Genomic DNA, 25,249 nt, shown 5'->3' on the forward strand with positions numbered 1-25,249 from the left:
GGGGACAGCCTGCCGCCTCCCCGCGGGCTGCGGGGGCATCCCCTCCTCCTTCCCTGACCTCGGCATCCGCAGAGGGGTTCCTCTCACGTCCCACTCCCCCGACTCCCTCACGGGGCCTTCCCCTTCTGAAATCTCTTCTCCCCGAGGCGCTACCGCCGTCGCTGAGGGGCTCGGCCTGGGCCAGAGGCGGGTCCGGCTCCGAGCCGGGGGAGCTTCGAGCAGCTTCTCCCAGGAGACGGCCCTGCGGACCCTCCCCCGCTACCAAAACCCCACCACACAAATGCAAAGCAAAGGAGAAAGATGTAGAGTTGCACAGGTGAGCAAGAGGCGGAGGAACCATCCTGGTTTTCAATACCACGAGGCAAGAGTCAGTGCTGTACACAGTGATGTTAAGATCAGAGTCAGACCCTTAGTTTCCAGAGGTCCTTTTTATGGGGTCCTTATCTATAGAAGCAGAAATTAGCTGAAAAATTAAAGAAAAATGGTTTGTAAAGGGAGTAGGGAGTCATGAGGAGCAAGTGTGTGTATGTGATTTGTTTAGGGGTTTTATTCAATATTTTCTAGACATTTGGTATGTTCGACTTAATCTAGAACCCAGTGTGATTTTGCTCTTTTTTTAATTTTCTTTCCTGATAAGTCTTTAGTCAAGTTTTTAAGCTGATACATAGGCATGTTAAATCAGTCTGTCTTGAATGTATGGATGCCATAGATGGCTTGTTAAAATACCACAGAGTGCTGGGGAGGACAGTACTGAGTTGCTCAAGGATAATTAAGTGCACCTTATGAGTAAAGCAATAAAGCTATCTCCTTTATGATAGTAAAGAAAAAATAAATAATCCATTAAAGTGTGTGTGTGGAGAGCAGTATATGGCCCATGGAAGCCAAAAACTCCCATTTCTGATCCTAGCTGACAATTTTTAGCTCTGCAACTTTAGGTGAATCATTTTATTAATTTAAGCCTGGCTTTTTAGGTAAGGAGTAGGTTTACCTATCTTGTTGGAGTATTGTAACATTTCTGTGATTTGTCTGTAAATACTTGAAGGAAGAGTACTATAAAAGAAATAGTATAGTTAGTTTTTGCATCTGTACTATAAAGCTGTAATAGTAAATGTTTTTGTTTCTGTTTGAAATTAGGTAAACTTCTTAAGCTTTTTTGTTTTAAGAATGATTTTTAAAATTGTTTTTTTATGTGTGTGTGTATGGAAACATGTGTCAGCTATTACCAAAGATGCTTTCTAGAAGCTTTTCCCACATGATGTTATTCCCCAGCACATAATTCTATATGGTCACCCAGCTTTTGTTTAAATATAGTCACAAAACATCATTTCACCTATTTTCTCTTCTTTCTGTGAAGGTGTCATGGTTTAACCCCAGCCGGCAGCTCAGCCCCACGCAGCCGCTCGCTCACTCCCCTCCAGTGGGATGGGGGAGAGAATTGGAAGGGTAAAAGTGAGAAAACTCGTGGGCTGAGATAGACAGTTTAATGGGGAAAGCAAAGGCCGCACACACAAGCAAAGCAAACCAAGGAATCCGTTCCCCACTCCCCACGGGCAGGCAGGTGTTCAGCCATCTCCAGGACAGCAGGGCTCCAGCGCGTGTAACGGGGACTTGGGAAGACAAACGCCATCACTCCGAACGTCCCCCCCTTCCTTCTTCTTCCCCCAGGTTTTACATGCCGAGCATGACGTCCCATGGTCTGGAATATCCCTCGGGTCAGTCGGGGTCAGCTGTCCCGGCTGTGTCCCCTCCAACCCCTTGTGCCCCCCCAGCCTGCTCCTGGTGGGGTGGGGGCAGAAGCAGAAAAGCCCTTGGCTCTGGGTGAGCACTGCTCAGCAGGGACGAAAACATCCCTGTGTCACCAGCACTGTTTCCAGCACAAATCCAAAACACAGCCCCATCCTAGCTACTGTGAAGGAAATTAACTCTATCCCAGCCAGAACCAGCACAGAAGTGTATCATTAAATTTGTCCCCTGCATCTATTCCCTTTTACCCTTGTTGCCTTTAGTTCCAGTCTGCCCAACAATCTAAAAATGAGTCACTGAGCTTAATTTTTATAACCCATGGCTATTATAAATACTTCAATCATCTCTCCTCTTAATCACCTTTTCTCAAGATTGAATAAATCCTACTTTTTTCTCTCTTGATATTTAAGCCCTGTTTCCTCATTTATCAATCTTTGTTTCTCATGCTGTACTCTCACCAACCTAATTCTGTCTGTCTTCAAATAAGCTGGCCAAAATAGGATGCCAGTGTTCAAATGTGGTTTCATTGGGGTTTTGTAGAATAATGCAACAATATGTTTAATGTCCTTTGCTTGTGATAAGCCAGTTTTCTATTAACCTTCTTTACCACTGTTATGCCTTAGACCAAGATTCTGTGAATAAAGGTTCATTCATGTGACACATTAGCTAATTCAGTGCCTTTTAAACTATGCTTAGCTGTACTAATCATTATTATTTGCCTCCAGTCTTTCCATGCAGAATGTGAACTATAAGTATGCTACCAAAAATCTCTTCATTTGTCCTTGCATACAGTAATTATCTTGACATAGTGATTAATAATTTATGATTCTTGCCTCTTAATACAAATTTTAAAATACATTTTTTCTTTCTTGCATTGTACACATGCTTTTCATATCAAGAATTGCACAATTCAATATGACTAGTTCAGTCAGTCAGCCAGGGTCAAAGGGAAAATAAATGTTTCCACAATCTCTGTGGAAACAAAAAGCAAGACTGCATCTTCAGCGAGAATAAAATCTGGCACTCTCACATTCATTAGGCTGCGTTTGTCAGTGCTGAATAAACAACATTTCATCAAGTGCAGCAATTTTCTTCATTCTGTAATTAAAGATATTTTTTGCTTAATTTATTTATATGAAAACTTGCTGAAGTGAGACCAAAATTTTTATAATGCATATGTCAAAAAGAGGAATGAGAGTTCTGGATAAAGTCCCAGGTACTATAACAACTTGATTTACTGTCTGAAATGTTATGCCGAGTCCATCCACAGAGGAAAGCTATCCAAGTTTCCTCTGCACACCGAAGGAGGAGATGAGCTCCTTCTTCCTTTATGAATGTTAGCTTCTAAGGCTTGCAGAATTTATAGATTTGTCAATGAAGTATGAACTTCTACTGAACTTGGCGGTAGAATGGGATCGTGCAACAAGTGAGATATAAAATTCTTTAAAATAGGAGGTCCATCCTCACTGTTAGAGAGGGTGGGTTTGGTCTTTTTTCTGTTTATCTGAAGACAGGCTAGGTGAAACTAAGGCAGGTTTGTCAGCTTACTTGGAGAAATACCCCAAATTTGGGGTTTATGGGGTGTTTTGGGTCATTTGATTGACAGGGGTGGAGGTTTTGGGGGGTGGTTTTGGTCTGTAGGCCAGCATATACATTCAGAACTGTCAGAGCTCTCGGGTTACCTCCAAAGAGGTGTCTAGACCATTGTTAGCTTTGAGTCAATCTCTTCCAGTGCTTCGTTATCCTTGCCACGTAGCAAGCTGCATCTAACACCAGAGCTACACGTGTGGCTTGGGAAGTTGATAGTAAGTTGTTGTGGTGCTTTGCCTTTGGGGGTGTGTGGTTCAGATTCAGCCTGGCTTGTAGTCACTTAAAATTTGTAGGTTTTTTAATATTCTGCAGAAAAACTTTGGGAAACTCTCCTGAGGACATAAAGGGATGATAGTCCCTACGATAAAACCATCAGAGCAGTCAGGGTAACTGGAAATCTAAAGGCATGGAGTCAGGTGGTGCTACTACTGTTCACTTGCAGACAAAGGTAGCAGCTCTAATCAATTAGATGTATGAAATAAGGCTGTGATCTCTTGTGTTAGTAGTTTGGGACACTTTCCTGCAGCTTTTGAAAGCACTGAGTTTGTATTGCTGGTCAGAGCAGGCATTGTTTTGATCCTCTTTCATCTCAAACTTCTGTGTTTAAAAATATTAAAAGCTTCCTTGCAATGTTTTCTTCAGCCCAAACAACTCTGATTCTTACAACCTTTCTTGGTAGTTAGCGTCCTATGGACATGTGATAATTTATGCTGTTCCCCACCAAGCTCTGATTCATCTTTGCTTTTTTTTAAGTGTGATGTCCTGAACTGAATAAATACTCCAGCAGACACCTTGCTAGGGCTGAGTACTGTTGGGGTTGCATTTTTCACTGCCAGTTAACACCCTATTCTCTGCTGGCACCTGACTACATGTGATCCTGACCATCTCTGCTATTTTCTGATCATTTTGAATTTTAATCTTGTCTAGCACGGTGCTTGTGTTGCCTAACAGCAAGCTGAATAAGCATATTCTCTCTACTTTGTCATTCAGGTAGTTATTGAATAGTATCAGATTCAGAGCAGAGCCCTTTGGGCCCCCTTGAAAAGCTTTCCATTTTCTAATGAACCACTGGCAGCCACAGCCTTTGCATGGCTCCCTCCCACTCCCTATTTTCAGTGCCGTATTTTCTGATCAAGTGAGATTTTTAGCAGAGGATGAAAAGGACGGGTTTATCTTCTTCCTGGTGTTAATGCCTTCCAGATGCTCATTGGTGTCCCATTTGTGTACACTAGCTTTCAAATGCAGCTTTTTTCCTTTTTTTCTTCTTTGCATCACTTGCTTGTCTTTTTTTCTTTTTTCTTCCCCCTCGCTTTCTCTGGCATTAGATAGCCTGAGTCCTGTGATAAGGAAGACCAAACAGGGCTATGCAATAGTTACTTTCACAACCAACTGTTGTCTTCATTGCTGTTGTGGTTTATGCTTTATTACTTTTTTTATCATATTGAAGCAAAGATTTAGAGTTTGATTTGCAAACAAGTATGATGTTTCTTAAGACCTTCCCAAAGGTATAACCTGAACATAGTGGAGCTACTGAGGCCACAGTTTGGCAAGTTTTCTTGCTGTTTATACTGAGTTTACAGAGCTTGTAGCTGGAAGGAAACGTTAGTTGGTATGTCAAACAATTGTAATGCGAAGTCAGGATAACTTTAAGAAGCAAAGCATCTCACAATATAACTTCACGCAGGCTCTTTCTCTGGTGGAACCAAGCACTGAGCTCCATCTTGGTTTGAACTGCGCACCTACCCAAATCCTCTCAGTCATCATGATCTTGCTTTCCTCTCCAGTCTCCTTTTGCTTCCCAGAGGCAGAGCGGGCAGCCTGCAGGGCTATTGCTGGAATGGATTTGCCTCCTGTTTCCTCTGTTGCATCCTAGAAGCAGTCAGCGAAGGGGCGCTGGGTGGGTATGAATGGATGGTGTGAAATGTGACCCTAGGAGAGGGATTAGGGGACCTAGCAGGTCTCGTCTGTCTCTGCTTTCTGGTTTGATTCTTTTTTTACTCAAGATCACAACCTGCTAAATAGTTAGGACACCATCTTGAACGAGTGAAGCTATGTGGACTGCGTATCTGACACCATGTCTTCTTTCTCACAATTCTAGAAAAAAACAGGATTGATACTAGTAACATATAAGACAGGGCATGGACTTTGTACTAACACTTCTTCAAAAAGCAGAGCCATTAAAAAGCCATACAGTCCTTGAATGATTAGACTAAATTTAAAAGCTGATCAAAAACTTACCTCATGGTATATTTCTAAATCACACTTAAGCAGTATTTCTGGCCAAGTGTAGCTGACTGCAGGCTCCGTAAACCCTGCACCGCTTCTCTTCAAGCCTTAGTGTCCTTCTTACACACCAGCTGTCCATACCACTAATGCAGCATTTAGGAAAAAGGTAATGTACACATTCTAGCTGAACAGTATGTGTCTCTTCTTACCGACTTCCACAATAAACTCTGTAAAAATGCTATTCATCTGTCTGTCCTGTACAGCATCCCACATTCAGCTTTTTCCAGACGTTATATTGAAATAGCATGTATTTTAGCAGGCATGTAGATCACCCAAGATAAATTGGTAACAGTTTTGCAATGTGGTGTAATTTAGTTTCAGCGTTGATAGATGATAAAAACACAAGCATTTCATCCACTGATTTTCATTTTAATTAGTTTACTTTTTGGTTTGAGTTGGGTTTTTTCCTCCTAGATATTCAAATGATTCCAAGAAATGTTAGCCAAGCATGTCATGGAAACTTTGATTCTAAACTCTCAGGGAACAGGAAAGGTAAAGCTGCCCATGGCCTTTGACAAATCTATTTTCCTTCATACTTTTCACTTGAAACTGCTTAAGACCTTTCAGAATTAATCAAGGTAGAGCATGCTTCTGCGCTGGCAGGGAGCTGATACCATGTGCAGGCTCCTACCTACCTCAGAGCTCTGTTGTTCCAATTAACCCTTGCAGAAGACAGGACGGTGCACTCGCACATAAATTTGCCAGTGTTGCCAAGGGTATTTGGTAGAAAATATATTTGTTATGCCATTAGTTAAAGGAGTGAAGATAAATCTGATGTTGGAGACTAACTGTGAGTCTGCCTGCTTCTTGCTGGTTGAATTTCACAGTTCTGTTAACTTTTCCGTTAAAACATTCTTTTGTTTTAACTTTCAAGACTATATAATACTACTTATTAATTGTACACGATGGATTACACAGCAACCAGGACTTTTCCTGCCGTTGGGGAACAGTGTTTGTGACTGGAATGAAGCAAGATTAGAATATCTCTTGGGAGATTAGGGGGAAGGAGCAGGCTGTGGTACAAGATCAGTGGCTGTTACTCCAACTCAGGCACAGCGCTTGCGCTGGGGCTAGAGCCTGGGATGCCGCTAGTAGTCATAGGTCTTGGCAAGACCACCAAGAGCACGTTTATGCTATGAAGACAATATAGTTTTTCTTTCTTTGGAGCACGTTCTTGCTTTATTTTATAAGCTTGGTCCACCAAAGAGTCTTTCAGTGGTGCTGCTATTTGAGATTTTCATTTTGTAGAACAGGTTTAATTTAGTGACGGGGAGGAAGATGATAGTTGTGGGAGCCCCTAGAGCTTTCAGTGCATCAGGCTCTTGCTGAGTGGCATCTTCCTGTCATAAAATGTTATGAGAAGTGTATAGTAGCTAATTTCTTGGCGGTCTCCTTGATGGTGACCCTCCATTTGCAAAGGAGAAAGAGGAGACAAAACAGAATGGAACCCCTCTATTTAGAGAAGACAACTTTATTCGGAGAAAGTTCATCCTTTTTATGTTCTGCCCCTGCTTTTGGGCTTAGTTTCTGTACTGGCTGTGAATTAATCAAATTATACCACTAGCCTTTTGGGCTATCACGTGTCCAGGAAATGCTGCTTAGATCAATGTCGGAGTCATCCTGAATTGCATTTGAGTAACACTTTAATTTCCTCCTTGGCCTCCATCCAGCTGCCAAGCCTGGACCTTTTTGTTTCCGTGCTTGATGGCAGATTTTGGCTTTGCAGGTTTTTACATTGCTGCCAAGTTAATTTTAGAACTTTAGTTGCCATGGCTACTGCTAAGTATTTCTTAGTTCTCTACTTACTTGCTCAGTTTGCTGCTTCCCATTTTTTCTTTCTTTCTTTTTTTTACATTTAAAAGGAGATGTGTGAAGTGCATGGAATAATTATCCTACCCTGCAGAAGATAAAAAGGAGGGCATGTGAGAGGTGAGGCTCTTGATCTTCAGTCTGATGACTCAGCTGCTCTTCCAGCCACAAAGACTTGAAAGCTCTGCTCCTGTAACACATGGTCAGGATCAGGGGTTTAAGTCTGGGGAGGAAGGCACAGGTAACGCACTCATTCTCATCCACTGAATGAGACGTGCTGAGACTGCTGCTAATTCTGCTGACTAATGCTGTCTTGAGGTTTATCTGTGTCTTGCTGACTAGTTGTATAGACTTGTAACTATATATAGTTCCCAGTCTTATGCTTAGCTTTAAATTCTTTGGAACAATGGCTGTCATCTTGCTCAGAGCCTATACAGTACATTACACAGAGAAATCCTATTTCATTACTGGAGCTCCAAGGTGTCACACTAATACCAATAATGATTAAAAAAACTATATGTGTGGATGGATGGATAACAAGTTCTCCATATTGAGATGTCCTACTCCGTTTATGCAGGTAAGATCATGAATGTCTTTTCAGTCATCTGAAAGAATAGGCAAAGACAGAGCACCCAGTGGTATATAGATTTCTGATTAATATTTGAAATATTTGCTTTTGAGGAAAATGTAGTTCTCGTCGGTACAGAATAGCTTGGGAGAGTGTCCTGACAGCCCAGGAACATCATTATCTAGTTCTCAGGTGGGGATAGCAGGGCAGGGAGCCAGGCAGAGGTGGAGAAAATAACCTGACAGGGCAACTTCAAGAGCTGGGAATAGAGTCACCCTCTGCTCCAGCTTCTTAGCTCGAGGACTGTGCTGGCTGCTGCGGTTCTGGTCCATGGGTATTAGGGACACTTGTGATTAGCACAGGGTGAAATACAGAATAACCTGGTGCCGTTTCAAGCCACGACATCTGTGCAGATCAATATTGTCTGGATGTGAAGCCATCACTGTTTTAGACATACCTGGAAGGAGCTTGGGGTTTCATCCTGCTGCTTTCCCAGAAATCTTATCCATTTACCAAGTACCTGGTAAGCAAAGATGTAATCATATTGTATTACTTTGGCCAATTCCCATAGATAAGCTCTGTTTAGTATGTGTAATGCCTCTATTAACAAATCTCTCTTCTGTGCCTGAAATGGAGAAAAACAAAGCAGGGTAGAAACATGCTTTGAATGCAGTTGAAAACAAATCCTTGTCTTGGGTGTCTAAGGGAAGTATGAAGCTGCTTGGGGAGGGGAACAAATGATAACTGAGCATGAAACTCCATGAAGTCAAGGTGCTGTGCTGTCTGGGCTAGATCTTGTTTGTAGCTTGGAGAAGGGCAGCAGGGAAAAAAGATAACTGCGTTAGAAAGGACATCACCAGAATAAAGAATATTCTGAAAGTCCAGTGCACAAAATCTACATAAGACTTGTTTTATTGGGACATAAAATCATCAAGGATGAGAAATTTAAGAGCTTTTGGAGACTTAGCTGGATGCCCTAGGAACTCCTAGCACAAAAAGTAAATAATGTGCAGAGGCTCTGCCTTGTCTCTATTTGATTTTTGTCATCTTTAACCTTCCAAGCTGCAGCTCTGCTCTTTAACCAGCTGGAATTTAAATGTGTTACAGTAGCGTCTTTGTTGGAGATGGACCGTGACTCGTGCTCATTAAGGCTACAGATGCCTGCTCAGATTATGTATTTCAAAAGCTTTTTCTCTGACTAATTGTGAAAAGCCAGGTTTGAGCAGAGGATTGCAAAAGATAAAATAATAACCCCTCATCCCTGTGTCTGGCAGACTTAATGCAGTTACTCTCAGATCTTTTTAAAAACTTTGAGACAGCAAATTTGTTCTCAGTCAATAAGATAGACCTCTGAGCACAACCCGTTATGTTTTCTTTATTAGTCTTTTCCTAAATTATTCACAAAGCTTTTTACACTCCAAAAATCTCTAATCTGCGAATTCAGCATTTCCCAGATAATAAGGTTTAATAGGCATAAGTGGCATTGATAAACTGTTTGTATGTGGCATGATTAGAAAACATAGATCTTCTTAAAGGGGGGGAAAAAGCATGAAGGAATAAATACTCCATGAATTTAAGCTAAATTAGCTTGCCCACTCGCCTTTTTTGTAAATTTGCATTTACTAGCAGAGCAGGCAGAACTTTTTAAATCTGCCTGGATACTACCTGCTTCTTCTGGGAGAAGATGACTGCATTATCAAGAAATTCAGTTCAATAACTTCTGTGATGTGTAAACATTTCCTGAAAGTTACTAGAGCAGAACTAAAGAGTTGTGGCTTTTTCTCTCTAAAGTAATCGTGCGTGTCCAGCTAAGATTTTTTGGATGTTCTTATATCTCACCTTCTCCCTATTACAGTGTGCACAAAATGGATAGAGGTTCATCAGGCAGTCTCAGCTAGGTACCCGTCATTCCTTTCCACACCTCTGTATACTCCCCTGGCTCTACAAAAGAACCAGAATGTTACCAACGAATTACCAAGAAGTTATTCATTTCAACGTGATCAGATATACAGTAAGATGAAGAAAAAACTTGATGTAAAAGTCTCTTGTATGCAAAACTGTCTCATAGTTCTGCTACTTTTGTTTTAGCTGTGCTATAGAGCAGTTTTCTTGCTGGAGCATTATTTTGGAAGCCCATTAAGGGCAGTTCATTTCTTTTCCTTGAACGGGAAGTGCCCTCTCTAGGGCTACAAGCCAAGCAGTATTGATATGAAACTAATGTTACCTGAGCCTCTTTTGTGGGTTTGGGTTTACTGACTGTGCTAGAAAAAGGAGGTTAAATGGAGGTTGGTCTTTCTTGGTTTAAACTACACCACAGCAGAAGCAAAATACCACTGGACTTCACTTGTAAGCGTGTTTTGCTAGGGACCTTAAGTTTGTGTCTTCTTGGCCCAGAAAACCCACCTGTAAGGCAAGAATAAAGTTGTTATGGTGGTGGAAGACGACTTTGTTTCGATTATAGCTGAATCTTCCCAGGCAGAACTCTGTCTCAAAGATACGGTGCGCTCCATGTCTGTTCCTGTAAAGGTATAAAGACTATGCGTGTTTAGGGAGCGGGATTCTTTGCATGGGGAGAGAGAGTGTCTCCATGCAAAGTACTCAACGCTGCCCAGGTCACAAGAAGGAGCACTTGACAGATAAACCAAATTCTTTCATCTTCACAGGATGTATCTCTACTCCTCGGTGCAGCTCCATGTTAGAGACACACAGGCTAGAACTAGCTGAACTGACGGAGATCTTAATTCAGACCCCAAAAGCCATATTGCTGTGTTGGCCAGTTCAAAGGCTGCACCAGATAGCACTGTTCAAACCAGCACCTTCACAGCTATACTTCTGGTTCAGAGATCTGTACACAGACCTGTAGTCCCTGGTGTAAGCATGCTCTTAGGTTGCTCTTGTTCTCAGAGATACAGTAAACTAAATAGGTATGCAAGCAACAAATCTAAAAACCTGAAAAGGAATAGAGAGTTACAGGTAAACAAATGCTATTTCATTAGCCACAATAATCCCAACGCTCCAAAACGGCATGTTAACTGCAAATTTATCTAAAATCTCTGCAAGATATGTGGGTTGTTGTGGTATGAAAAGGATCACAAAACCAGATAAAATAGATGTTTTGTTTCAGACTGTCCTACAGCTGGTCATCAGATCCCATCTGACTTTCGACACAATATTTTTTCTTCAGCAATCTGGTTAATCTGTTTGGATTTATGGAGGCTTTTTGTGCAGGACTTGGAGATGCTATCCTAAACAGGTGGATAACCTTAAAAGTTTTTAAAAGCAGTTGACGCATAATTCACTTCTCTCATTTTTCCACTTTTTTAATAAGATGGAGATTATAAAGAGAAGGGACTGTGCTGCTGCAGAATGATCCCATGGTAACTAATTAGGTCTCATCAGGTCTGCAAAGGCATCCTATTCTCAGTCTTATGCCAATGTGCTGTAACCAGTGAGCCAAGTTGGATGAAAGTCTTGTGGTATTTTACTGGCATGTCATAATATATTTACCTTCCTTGCACTGGAAATTGCAGGTAGTGGTATTCATCTATGGATCGTTCCTTGCAAATAAACTTGTTGATGTTTGCATAAAAATGATCTGCTTGTCACTATACTCCCTATGCTGGCCCTCGTCCATGTTATGTGACATGAATTCATTTCTCAGCTGGTGAATTTAGGGAATATCACAGCAATATGTGATGAGCTGTAATTAAAATTACTAATGCATGTCAATTCCTTTCCTCCCTTCTGTTTTAATTTATATTCTTCATGCAGACTTTGTTCACTTTACTGAGTGAGCCGGAGACCTAGTGTTGACTGGTAACAATGATTTCTGCTTTCTCTCCAACACAGTTGCAAGGGGAAATAAATTTAGTAAGGATCCTCACTGAGGTGTGACACTAGGTATCAAGAAAACTGTGCGGCTTGCAGCTGGCCTGCAAAGCTCTGGTCTGTGGTTGTAGTGGTGTCATCAGTAAAACAGATCTATTTAAGAGTGGTAGTTTTCATAGTCAGTACCAGGACCAATAATCATGTTCTCTTCTTCCTGGTACCTTCTTTCCCATCTCATCCCTTCTTACTAAAATATCTATGAGTTAAAATGGAGATGTTTAAAGGATTAGCCATTTTATGTTGTATTATCTTACCTAACTAATGCATAAGTTATTTTTAGTGATGCTGGAAAATGTGGTTTGGTGTTTAACCATGGAAGTGAACTACCAAAATCAAATAGTGAGAGAAATACCCAGAGCATCTTGATGCAGAACAATGGGTGCTTGAAGAAAGCTCTTCTATTATGCCAGATACAGTTGGTGTATATTTCATTATTTTGCTGCTAGAGAAATTTGTGTTTCAGTTGCAATTCTGAGTGACCAAAAAGCAGTTTTAGTTGGTAGGTGAAAGAAAGGAAAATGGTATGTTAAGATTTACTGTCCCAGCCTTCTGCAGTAGGAAATGAAGAATTTGGATGGATAGTGCTCTTGTAATTGTGTGGATTTTGGAGGTCAAGGGTTGGGTTTGGTTTGTTTGTTTTTTTACTCGGCCTTTTGTTTTTCTTGAGGTAGATGAATGTCTTGTGTCAGAATAGTAGTTTTCTTTTTGAGGCTATAGGAGTTACAGCCTGCACAGAAATAGAAATTCTCCCCCAAAAAAGAAAACAGTACTCAAAGGCTCTATGACCTTGTGAACATGGGGCTGAAATGGAGGCGGGGGAACACAGTTCTGCAGTGCTAGCACTGGCCTCAAGTGTGGCAGAGTCGCATCAGTGTGTTTATGCCATTTTGCTTCTCTGAGCCTCTTTCCTCCTTTGCATTTTGTTGCCTTTTATTGTGTTTTCTCATAAGATTTGCATGCAGTTCAAGATCTGTTCAGATGTTGTCTAAAGTCATTATTCCATTAACTTTTTGTTTCTCTGGGCTCAGAGCCCAAGCAGGAATTCCTTCTCCTGTATCATGACTCTGAACAAATCCAGAGTAACTTCTCTTACAATTCTCGGTAACTGCTGATTCCTCAGTGCCTCCTGCAAATAAAACATATGCTATATGGTATCTGAAATACCTCTTTTGATCTGGTCTTCTTATCTCTTCTCATCATCCCTCTAATACTGCTGTTTAGGGTCGTGCTTCTGCTCCTGCTCCCTGCCACTCAGTGACCATTTCCAACCATTCCCTTCACCATTTCCATCTCAAGTTGAAGCTCACTTATGTGATCTTTCGTGGCCTCAGTGCAGCTCATGTTTTTCTTTTCCTCATCTTGTTCTATCCTAACCTGGTTTTTTTGGTTGGTTTGGGGGTTTTGTTTTGGTTTTACCATTCACTTCTTTCACTGCACTCTTTGCTTTTAGACTTTCACATCTCTTACTGGTATCACACCTACCAGACTTACATCGCTGTTTTTGCTGTTCCAACACCCTTTCTTTTTTTCAATTTTTTTCCAGCAGGAGGTCTCCTGATCACAAACATCCAACTAACCACCCTCTACTGAGCAGCTATCTATATTTTTCTCCCGTACCTATTTTGGACTGTTAGATCTGTGGATCACAGGATGTAGTTGCTGCCTTTTTTGATAAACTCCATGTAAACTTTGCACTGTAAGTTATCATTAAAAGTAAAGATGAGGCCTTTTACATCTCTGATTCTAGTGTGCTTTGCTGGGTACAGCTGAGGTACTGTGCTTATGCCTCGGAACTGGGTGTCTCACCTCTGGAAATAAAAAGCTGTGACTGATAGGTAGGGATGGGGGAGATACTCCCATGATGGTGCACATGCATCCTGCTACACAGTGTGTATTTTCCTCTTTCCCAGTTTGTGTCTCCCTTGTGGTTTATCTGCTGGCACTTACCGCGGGTGAGGATGGACTGAGTGGTAGTCAGCCAATCTCTGATTTGCATGCATATGCTTTTAATAAGCTAATTTTCCACAATCCAAAGAAAAAAGAAAAACTTGCTTTTGTCACACCATGCGTTAGCAGACCACACAGCACAGGTTAAGAGCAGTTTTATATTGAAACAAATCTCAGGCTTCCTTTTCCTTTTGTCTTGCAGAGGCTGGCAGCGGCCAAGATTACGTGACCTCAGAAAATCAGCTGCTTTACTACCCTAGTATTACCTACGCTATAATTGGTAGCTCTGTCATTTTTGTACTCGTGGTGGCCTTTCTTGCCTTAGTCCTGCATCACCAACGGAAACGCAACAATCTCATGACCCTGCCAGTGCATCGACTGCAGCACCCTGTCCTGCTGTCCCGGCTGGTGGTCCTCGACCACCCGCACCACTGCAGCGTCACCTACAACGTCAACAACGGGATCCAGTACATGTCCAACCAGGCCTACCATAGGCCGGTGGACCTGGACTCTCCACCATCCTATTCAGAGGCTGTGCTCGACCAAAGGTATGTACGGGAAGGAGCTAATTCTGTGCTCACCAAAGTTTCACACTATTGCTTGCAGCTCTGTTAATCTGTGTTTCCGCTCCCCATTTATCCTTATCACCGCTTTTGACAGAAGCACGGTGTTGCAGTTTGGTCACGTGCATAGGGCCAAATTAGGGCAAATCTGAGCTCCACCTGCATATGAAAAATTCATGGTCCTCAGGTCCCCTTGCTGTTACTGGTATTGAAGGGATTTAAGGCAAACTTAAGTCATGCTCTCTTAGCACCTGTGGTTGGTAGTAGAGATTTTGAGGACGGCAGGAGAAGGCAAAGAAATGTATCTCTTGTCTAGTAGTGATATCCTGTGCCAGTCTGGAATCAAAACATGAAAATTACGTTTGGAGTTTTGCCAAAAAACAGCTAGGTCACGCTATTTTTAAAAAAATTACCCTGGTCATGTGTGATGTGTATATAGAGATGAGACATCTTCAATTCTTGCATAAAGAAATTTTATGGTCCCTCTGCTCTGCACTACTTTCCCTTTAGCAATAGAAGAAAAGAACAGGACTCTGAAACGGAAAGCGCAGTTCTTATTTTAAATAGCTGAAAGCAGTTTGAAGTTTTGTGGCTGGGTGTGGTTTGGGTTATGACGTTTTTGTAGTTATGACACTGGTTTTATTTGTAGATAATTAACCTTTGTTTTAACCTCTGTCTGTAAAGTCTTTCCAAACAAAACTCCTAGACTGACATCCTCTGTACGTAAAAAGGGCACAGTATGAACTCTAATGATCCGGATTGTTCACTGTCACCCTGTCGGTATTTTTTAGTATGAACTCTGGGATCTAAGAATGATAGTATAATCATTTACATTCCTATTCTCTGCTGCATTTGGCAGCAGCTCCCTTGTCTTAATGTTGACATTCATAATAATGATTATCTTTTCATTAGTAAGGACAACTAAATAAGCAGCTGTCCAGATTGTAATCACTTCTCACCTGAGCTGATACAAACCATCAGCAATTTCAGAGCTAATTGCTCCCAGGACCTGTTATAAATCTGCTAAACCCTTCAGTCCCTTTAATTGTTTACTATCAGAACCAAAAAACAGTTTTCCTGAATCCAGTACTCATCTCGTCTGTGCCTGCTTAGCAGTTGCTCTGCATGTGATACCATGACAGCAGAAGTGATTTGTCATGTGGAGAATTCAGTTCGTTATTTATTTGTAGACTGTAAGCCATTTATCTCTGTCACTTAATGGGAGGTTTCCTCAAAGCTTTCTTGTGTTTACAGCATTATCCATAGGTGTAAATCCACTACATGCCTTATTTCTTTTAAAGGGCTTTCTCAGGTTGTGTAAATGTTACACAGGAAAAATTCTTACCTCTTGCAGCCGTCTTTGAGGGTAAGCTGAGATTTGTTGGAAGTGCACACCCATGAAAATCGGAGTGTAGGGGTTAAGCAGGATGTAATTAGCTATGTTGCATCTTGACCAGAAACCTTGGTGCCCAGTGGTGGCGTGGATGTTTTGGAATGACCTGAATAATGTAAGCAGGTCTGTTTGAGATCTCCTGATAGGTGTCATCATGGAAAAGCTAAGAAATACTGTTTGTTTTTTTTCATTATTGGAAAACTACGTACTTTTTTCCCTACCACTGTTTTCAGTAACCTCTTACTATGTTGTGTATCTTACAGCAGACCACCTTGGTTTGACCTTCCTCCACCACCTTATTGTTCTGAATCCCCTAATCAGCCAGATCTTCCTCCTTACCGATCTCGGACGGGAAGCCTGGTGAGCACAGACACCCCGATGGCAGGAAGTCCTCTGGGCACAGCTGACAGTTGGACAAGAGACATCCATGACAGCATGGATGGCCACAGAACTCTTCTTGAGAGGACAGCAGATCAAAGCGATTCTCTGGTCAACCACATCGCTGAAAGAGAAGTGTAACCGCTCCGGTATATGGGATGGGCAGGAAGGCATTTACTTTTTTGAGTCCGTGTGGGTTAATCTGCTGTGGCTAATAGTTTTCAGGGGGACATGTGCCTGAATGATGACTTGATTTGAATCCACACTCAGTTAATATTTGAATTCAGCATTTTGGGCTCATCGAAGACAGAGCTATGAGAGCTAAACCTAGAGTCACATCAGCTTTCCGCAATATTGCTGCGAGCAAGTTCCCGTTCAGAGTAGTAAGAGCAACATCAGTGCTGTGTCAGAGAACTGACGTGACATATTTCTTGGACTATTTACTGTATATGAATGTATATATATGCATGTATAATATATACAGATGTTGCACACAAAAACTGTGCCAGAAGGACTTTTGTTTTTGGACTGCCTCCTGTCCTGTCAACATGTGAGCTCTTTCTTCTTACTGCCTGGTGCCAGCTGGTGGTCACTGAAGCCCATCAGAGGCAGTCTTTCTGCTTGGAGGTCTGGTGCCCAATGCTAGCTCACTGGCAGTGCTCAAATTGCAGAAAATGTCCTTCTTGACCCTTCTCCTCATGGCCTGGAACATTCTCACTGTGAATGTAATTTTTAAAGTTTAAGCTTGTGAGGATGCAACAACTCTAACTGAGCAAATGAGGGGTTTTTCCCAGATGCTAATCTCTAGGCCAAATTTGCATGGGTTTTCTCAGGAACACAACAAAGGTTGGCATATCTGTCAAACTTCAAGGCTGAGTATAGAGGCACTGAAGCTTCTCAACAAACCAGCACAAGACTTCTTTTCACGTGTGGCAAAACAACATCACTCCCTGTGTTCCTTCTTAAAAAAAAAGACACAACAAAACAAGAAGCCCCCAACAAAAAAAAACCCAAACTGTTTCAGCTAAATCTTGAACACCAAAACGAGCCTGAGGCAAACACCGGTCACAGAAAGCTTTAGTGTGAATGCCTAGTTTTATAACTGAAAGCAGGTCGTGTAGTGAAAGGTGTTGGGCTTGTTGGCCCTGTCTACAGCATGTATCTGTACATGCGTGGATACACGTGTTTAATACTGTGTGTATGTATGCAAGTAGTGTATTGCATAGGTTTAGTTCTACTGCACCAGTAGAACTCTAAAATATCAGTTTCACTTACGATACTCTCACTGGTTTTTATGGAGTTTGCCATTATTTGTTTTCGTTTGGTTGAAATCTTAGCTTCTGCAGAAAACCAGAATTACTTCTGTCTGGTTTGTCCTAACTCTTGGAATGGTCTCCTGTGAAGTGTGTTTCAGTGCACAGTGTTGAATCACCTGTGTGAAAGCATCTCAGAGGTAAAGGTATTCAGAGTGGCAAGAGGGAAGGTAAGCTGTGAATTTAAATGCCACTGCAGTACTGTGCTTGTGCTCAGTATACAGAAAGCAATGCAGTGTCTTCCTCTTGTCCAGAGGGAAATTGGCCTTGAAAAATTATTTATATTTGTCTGTCAGACACATTTTCCTCTCCTTCTTCTACATAATGAACAGTGTCCTTAAACAGACTTTGCTGTTTAATGGAAATGAAGGAAGCTGACTGCCCACACCTTCTGCTTTCTTCTTCCCCATCTTTCTAAGGTAACTTCTTTCGCCCAAAGGTTATATGCTCAGAACCCAAGAATTTTTGAGCTTGATTGTAGGTAGGGGAACAACTCAAGTTCAGTCTCAGTTCCCACACACACCTGAATTTTTTTTTGTGGCTTTTTTTTTTTTTTTTTTTTTTTCATTTCCAGCTCTGGAGTCTACTGCTGTGGTATGTAAGAGGCAGGGGCCAGATGAATTTACAAGCACAGGTCATTCCAGGACTGAGATGACGCAGCGGGGAGCACTGGAGAATTCTAATGCTGTTGGGCTTGGCTGACTTTGGAAGCAGATTAATGGCAGCCTTTCATTACAGGCTTAGGCAGCCTGTCTTAAAGTACATTGGTGAAGATGCTCCTAGGTCCTTGTAAAGCAGCGTAAAAGATTGGGTCAGATTTCATCCTTGCTGCGAGCTCAAGCACTGTAATTATGCTGTCCTTCACAAAGCAGGACTTGACTAATTAATGACTCCGTCCGACTTGATAGGTAGACTGTTGTCATTGTCACATAGCAGACAGTTATTCTCTATTTTACAGGTAGGTTAAACTCAGGTACATAGCCGAGTTAATAGTAAAGGTGGGTGCAGGAGTGTCTCCTGTGAGCTCTGGGCCCTGCTGTCCCTCTTGCCTTTCATTAAGGTTCTGCTCGGCCTCTGTAAGAGAGCTATGTAATGCTGTATCAGAATTAGCCATAATGTTCTTCTGTTGCAGTTTTTAAAACATTGTATTGGACTTTAAAACATGCTGTTGAGTTTGCAGTAGTTTCATTAGAATTAGACATCCTTCTAATTTTAAGTTTGCCTAAGGCTGTATTAGTGAAACTAAATAATTGTCTCCAGTGTAACTTACATGGCACGTATCCCTCACGCAAGCCTCCACGGGGGACTGCATTTCACCACCTGTATTCTAAGACACCAGGGTGCAGGCAAACCAAATATTGTTTGCCTATGGCATCTGAAAAACATTGCCTTGCATTGCTAAGGAGAAAGAAAAGAGTGGACACAGCCTGCTTCTTCTGCCTTCTCTGTCAGTCACTGTCATATATGTACATATATATATATTAAAAAAAAGATACTCTTTCAGGTTGTATATATTTGTGTAACTTTTGCATTAAGATAATCCATTTGGACTTTACAAAAAAAAAAAAGAAGGAAAAAACATTCTAAATGGTGTGACATTTTCCCTTCCAGCTAAGGGTGTATTTATCTTTGTATAGGAATCTTTTAGTTTTTGGGAACAGGAGTTACAAAAGGAGATTGTGCCTTTCTGATTTAATGTTGGTTTGGGAGGCTGTTAACTACATTTCTGGGTGTTGTTACATATCATTGTCTAGAGATCCAAAAAGAGAAACAAGTCTTGTCTTCCTCTTTGTTGTTACTTATGGGGACCACTGAACTCTGAGGAGTGCAGAAGTTCAGTATCTTGTTCCAAAAAGACATGCAGAAACGTTTAAGGGGGGGCAGTGTTCATCTTACTCCAGTTTTCTGGTTTGTAGAACAGATTTGCTAGCTGGTTTCTTTGGAAATTGCTGTTAGTATCACACAGAAGTTGTTTATAACGTGTCACTTCTAGTAGTGTTAATACAGCGTTATACTGCATTATTCAGTGGAATCTTTGGGAAAGCACGGTAGCAACAACTGTGCTGATGAAATTAAATATTTCATTGAAAATCCTGCAGCTTCTAAGACTGAAGTTAAATGTTCATGAAATACCATGTGGTAGGACTTATTTTCAGTGCCAGTATAATTGGAATTGATCATTCTATTGTTTGCAATTGCTCTTAACCTTTTAGTTTGAGGTCAGTCTTCCAGGAGCTTTGCTTTATACTTAATATTTAAACAAATGGATGTTATTTCAAAGACCTATTCTTACAAAAGTAAAACCAATTAAAGTTTTCTTCCAGAGCCAAATTCTGATTGCACATCTGTATTGAATGGTGACCACTGTAATGAGTAGTTCTCCTCAGTAAAGGTATTAATGTATTTGATTCCAACAAAACAATTTGAAGAAATGGCTACTTGAGGTAAATGAAGGAATGTGGATTAGCCTGTTGGCAGTAAGATTTGGGTTATTTAAAAATAAACAGATTTCAGCAGTTTTGAGTGTCTGTAACCTCTGCTGAAGTCAGAGTGCTGTGTATTTAAAATTAGTGAATCCGCTTGATAATAATCTGAAGTTCCTTGTAAGGCAAATTACAGTTTACCTCTCTGGTATTGTGTGAATGGAAAACTGGTAGTAATGCTTTTAAAAGAGAGCCTGTGAATAATTTTCTTGGCTCTTGTCTACAGCGACATACATGACAACACTGACTGCATTGCGATTTTTAAATAACTCTGCATTCATTCTTCCTCTTCTTTTAAGTCAAATCAGTTTTATTTACACCACTTCACTTTGATACAGCTAGTAGGGCCCTTGTGATAGATTTAGAAGCTGGGTGGAGGAAAGAGATGATGACTCTCATTTTAATTAATGCTGCAGCTTGTTAATCTTGTGCGCTTTACTTTTTAAACATCTTAGGAAAGACAAATGGTTTTAGTAGATAAGAAAAACTATTAACGATGAAAAGGATAGAGGGACACTGATTCTGAATTTAATTTTTAATGAATATTTAAAATTGTATAAATGAAGGAAGAATTTAATGCTGTGTTTTTAACATGGTGATCGGATAGCAAGTACTGTTTTTAACTGTTGCTCATCGGAAGCTACTTTGCATATAATGTCTGGAACTAAAATGGTAAGACAAGTGCCCTTCTTGCAGTTCATACGAGATCGGAAATATTTTTTATTAACACAAGACTATATTGCACCATGGACTAAAATATGGACTGCAGAAAGAATTTCAATACTGTGCTGGGTTCTGCCTGAGTGTATCCTAGTACAGGACTGTGGCCTTCATTTGTCCTTTTTTTTTTTTTTTTCTGATTTGAGGGGGTTTGTCAACTTGAAATGGAGGTGTTACATAAAAGCTTTAAAGGCGGTAGTATTTTGAAACCCAACCTTGTCTTAAACTTTTGTAAACTGGAAATCTTCAAAAATGTATTCTGTATTCCTGAATAAAGTTGGTTGTTTTAATACTGTTCACAAGTGAGGATGTCCCCTGTCTCATGAAGTCTCAGTTGTTTTAGTTTATAGCCTCCTACACGAGGCTCCTTCCACCTTCTTTTGCATTCAATGTTAAGTTTTGTTAAATCTTTGTGGGTTTTAAACATATTTTTAAAAAGAAGTGATAACTGGAAACCCTCATGTACATGTGTGTATAAAAATATATTGCTACATATGTCTCCATATTTATACAAATGAAAATTGCTTCATTTCATAATTTCTTGTTCTCATTTTACCATTGTGTTCGTACTATCAAAGACGAGGCATCTGAAGCGTCGTGTTTTGTTGTTGTCTGCTTTGTAGCAAGGCTCTAGAGGCTCCAGCAGAGATTGGTGCTCTGTGCCGGTGGCTGCACACAGATTTACGAGCAGAGCTAAGGGGCGCTCAGCGTTAGCTTCTACCTCCCCCTTTCCACCTGCCTCTTTCCCACCACTTACGTTCCCAGCACATCCCAGTTGACCTCCGGGTCCGTGGTCCGCGTGCCAGACGTGTGAGACAGATTCAAGGTGAGGTGCTCTGTGGAGGCTGCGTGTCTGGCTGAAGTCGTGCGTCGGGGCTCTTTCCCCGGCAGATGCCTGGTGCCGGCACCACCGCTATCGCGGGAACCATCCAGACCCACTTGACGTCTGGACCGTGTCCACTCTTCTTGTCAAGGTACTTCATTAGAGACAATCCTGTCACTCAAAGGACTAGCGCTAAGAAGTACCCTTACGTTACAAAGTTATTTTCAGAGACGAAGGAGAGCAGGTTCAAATATTACATCTAAATATCTCAATCTATATAAGTATATAGAGGTTGACATATTTCACTTCCATGACTCATGTCCACTTGCTACTCTCACAAAGGCATGTCAGTTTTATCGCTACCCTGGTTAATTAAAACACATATCCTCACAGAAACTCTCGGATAGTACTCTATCTTTGGCACTGGCAAACTGCCCCAAAATAAATAGCTGTGGATCCAGAATTCACACCAGCGGAGCAAGGGAGAGGGAGCTGTTGAGGCTGCCACAAGGGGCTCTCCGCAGGAGAGGGACCTCTGGGGTCTCGGAGCTGGCTCCTTCAGTCATGTCCCAGCAAGAGCTATGCTTGAGAAATGTTGATTCAGAAGACAGCCGCTTGTGAAAATAAATAGCATACTCTCCAGCTAAGCTCCCTGATTAATCATTTTTATTCTCTCTGCTTCGATTTGTTTAAAGATCTTAATTTTTACACCTTAAAAATTAAATACGCAGTTTATTTCAGCAGTGGTTTCCGAGTGCAGCATCTTTTCTTGCTGATTTGCAGTCTCCTAATCGTTCAGCCTCAGTTATCTATTGGTGAGAGAACTAAGCAGCTTTTCACTTTTTTGGGGAGCTGTAGTCCAAAATGATGTGCTCTTACTAATTGAAGTAAAGGCATCTTCATGTGGAAATTCACAGCTCTTTGCTTTTCCAAGCAAAGTTGAGGGTAGGCATATTGCATAAAGCACTTTAAAAAAGTACTGGATTGATCTCTCTGGGGAACTAACTTTTCTGTTTATCTGCCAAACATACTGTGAATAGATATACCAAAATGTGATTCTCTGCTTCCCAAAATCCCAACAGTATTCCTTAAGCCTTACTGAGGGCACCACTGCAGATGAGACGGTAGACCAGTTTTGCAGCTGATCTGGCCCTTAGAATTTCTGTGGGAATGGACACAAAGTGGTTCAGTGGTGCAGTTGCTTTGGTGCTGGATACCATGCAGAAAACCCCTTTTCACGGAGAACTGATTTGGGACCATCACTTCCTATGTGCTTCCCAACAGCCACTGTACAGGTAAGGGGTTTCAGGGAGTTTGAATTTATTTTTTTTAATTTTATTTTTTTTTTAATTTAGTAGCTCTTGCCTAAGGTTAGTTCCTACCAGTTACCCTGAGGTAAAAAATTTCATATCTCATTACTTGACAGCACAGCCTGTAACTCCTTCAAATTTAAACCATGGTCATTTCTCAGCACAAAAGTACAAGAGCCTTCATCTGTGTAAGAACAATAGGAGTAACAGCTCAGCTTGACCCAAACCAGCTCACTTCTAGAGGAGAGCCCTGGCAGCGTCAATTTGATTGAATGAACGGATGGTCTATTGCATTTATTTGGAATATCTGCTATTTTCCTGACAAATCCAAGTCATGTTGCAGCGCAGCGATGAAGAAATATGATGTTTTATTTGACAGAGTAGATTTTTTTCTCTCATTTGTTTGTGACAGTTATCTTAGAAAATGTTCTTTGCCCAACACTGCATCCAAAGTAGCACTAGCTTATAGAGGCACAGGGTAAGGGGCGGACAGTAAGGTTGGCTGATTGATACAGATATAACCCCTTTGGAGGTTTCTTAAGTGTTCCAGCTGTTATACCTGAATAAGAAATATTTAAATGCTGCACAATAAGTGCATTTGCAGACTAAGGAAACATGGTTCATACTTGGCTGCTCTTTTGCTAGTTTCTCTTTACTCAAATATGATGCGAAGTCAAGAGCAAAATTCTCCATGCATCTGTTGCTGTATTTATTGTTCTCCCTTGGCAGTCTGTGCAGAGCAGAGGAGTTAGCAGAACCAATGAATTATCCAAAGTGGATTTGGAAAGTGCTCTGCTTCAGAAATAATGGAGCTGGCTTAAATACCCGCTTTCAAGGTGTCGTGTTAGATACGCTCGTTAAGGCATGGATTACGTATGATAAAATCATACCTGAGCTTCTACGGGGGGGGGGGGGGGGGGGAAACCAACAACAACCCTGAGATGCAGCAGGTCTTCATTAGCAAAGCCAGTCTCTGGGAGCTGGCTGCAGGTCAGAGTTAGAAATTCCTGTGCCCTGAGCCCGGGTGGAGCTGGTGCTGCTGCAGCACTCCCAGTTGAAAGCGATGGCCGTTACGGCTGTGAGTTGGCCTGACTGGTGTCTGATGCCTGCAATATGTGACGATCATTCTAGACAGATTATCACCTTCCTTCAGGAGGCTAGGTAGAAATCCTCTGGCTGCTTTGTTGAAGCCATGTTTCTCCAGCAACTAATCGCTCTTGTTGCTCTCTCTCTTCCTTTTTATCAGTTGTAGGGATGGGAGGAAGGTTTGTGCTGTTTTTTAAGTGGGGACGCCTGAGACAGGGAGAGACATTATGATGAGTTTCAGGAATAACAGAACCTGCATCTTCCAAGATCCAGCCTTCTGACCACTGGGTAGTGATGTCTTATCCATCCGTTTGGAATCTTTTAAATCCATTCAATTTAACAGAATATTTTTGCAGATTTAAGAAAAAAAAAAAAAAAAAGAGGAGGTAAGTCTGGACCTGCAGGTAATTGTTTTAAGTTCTCTTCCTTTTTGCAAAAACTTGGGCAGTGATTGAAAAGCAGACAAATACTTGAATTCCATATTTTCTTCTAGCCTCTAGATACTCGTTTGCCTTATTTATGTCTGCAGACTTACCAAAACAGTTATTTTGTATAGCTCTTTGTGTGAAGGAGGATTCTGCTGTAGAATAAGTTTCCAGGCTGGAACCTAACCTAGAGTAGGTGTTTCTGTAGGTTTCAACAGGTTAACAAATATGTGGACTGTACGTGGGTGTATTGGAAGTGGCGTGCCATAAATAGTGCCGGTTTAAAGATGCAAACTACAGCTGCAGTGTGTGGAGGGTAGGGGCACAGGTTCCTACACGGGCTGTAGGAACTCTTTGTCAGATGGCCGGCACCAACTTTTTTTGCTTTATGCAATTGGGAAAGGAAGGGGAGGAAGTGGGAGGGAGAAATGTCATTTTGACCCTGAGCGTATAGGTAGCGCAAAGTGATACAGGGAACTACAGAGAGAAGAGAACGACCTGGCTGCCTTTTATGCTGGCATTTGAAAAATGAGCTCAAGATAGTGCTTTGAAGGGTGGCTTGGTAATATTATTTGGAAAAAAGTCCCCACTTTCTTTTCTTGATATCGGTATCAAAAACGAGATGACTAACGTGGGGGGGGAGCGAGTGGTTTGAAATGATTTTTGGACGTTTTTTTTTTTCTTCCTTTGAAAATTTAGGTGAAGTTAATTATGGTATGGCAGCAGCATCTGATCTGAAGCAGACGCTTTCATCTCACCTCCTGCTTTTAAAATAGCTGCGCTCTTATCTCTGCTTTGAGGAAGGGGGTGCAGGGGGGTGAGCACCCCAGTGCTCCGGCAGCCTGGCGGTCGCCAGATGATTGAAATGCCATGTGAGATCCGAGGCCATTAAAGACTGCCATCAAAGAGTGGGTAGGACTTTAG

The 25,249-nt window shown here is 41.4% G+C and overlaps 1 protein-coding gene across 2 annotated transcripts in view; it reads left to right on the forward strand.

Annotated features, from left to right (window-relative positions):
- Nucleotides 1–22,347, forward strand: part of LDLRAD3 (low density lipoprotein receptor class A domain containing 3) — a 124,475-nt gene extending 102,128 nt beyond the window's left edge. For both annotated transcript variants that reach the window (XM_075030931.1, XM_075030932.1), the window contains 2 exons: nt 14,034–14,379; nt 16,051–22,347. In XM_075030931.1, the coding sequence (XP_074887032.1) occupies nt 14,034–14,379; nt 16,051–16,306 (602 nt within the window). In that variant the 3' untranslated portion in view covers nt 16,307–22,347. The remainder of the gene's footprint in view (nt 1–14,033; nt 14,380–16,050) is intronic.
- The last annotated feature ends 2,902 nt before the right edge of the window (nt 22,348–25,249 follow it).

Source organism: Buteo buteo, chromosome 6 (genome assembly GCF_964188355.1).
Source record: "Buteo buteo chromosome 6, bButBut1.hap1.1, whole genome shotgun sequence".
In the NCBI taxonomy this organism is placed as follows: domain Eukaryota; kingdom Metazoa; phylum Chordata; class Aves; order Accipitriformes; family Accipitridae; genus Buteo; species Buteo buteo.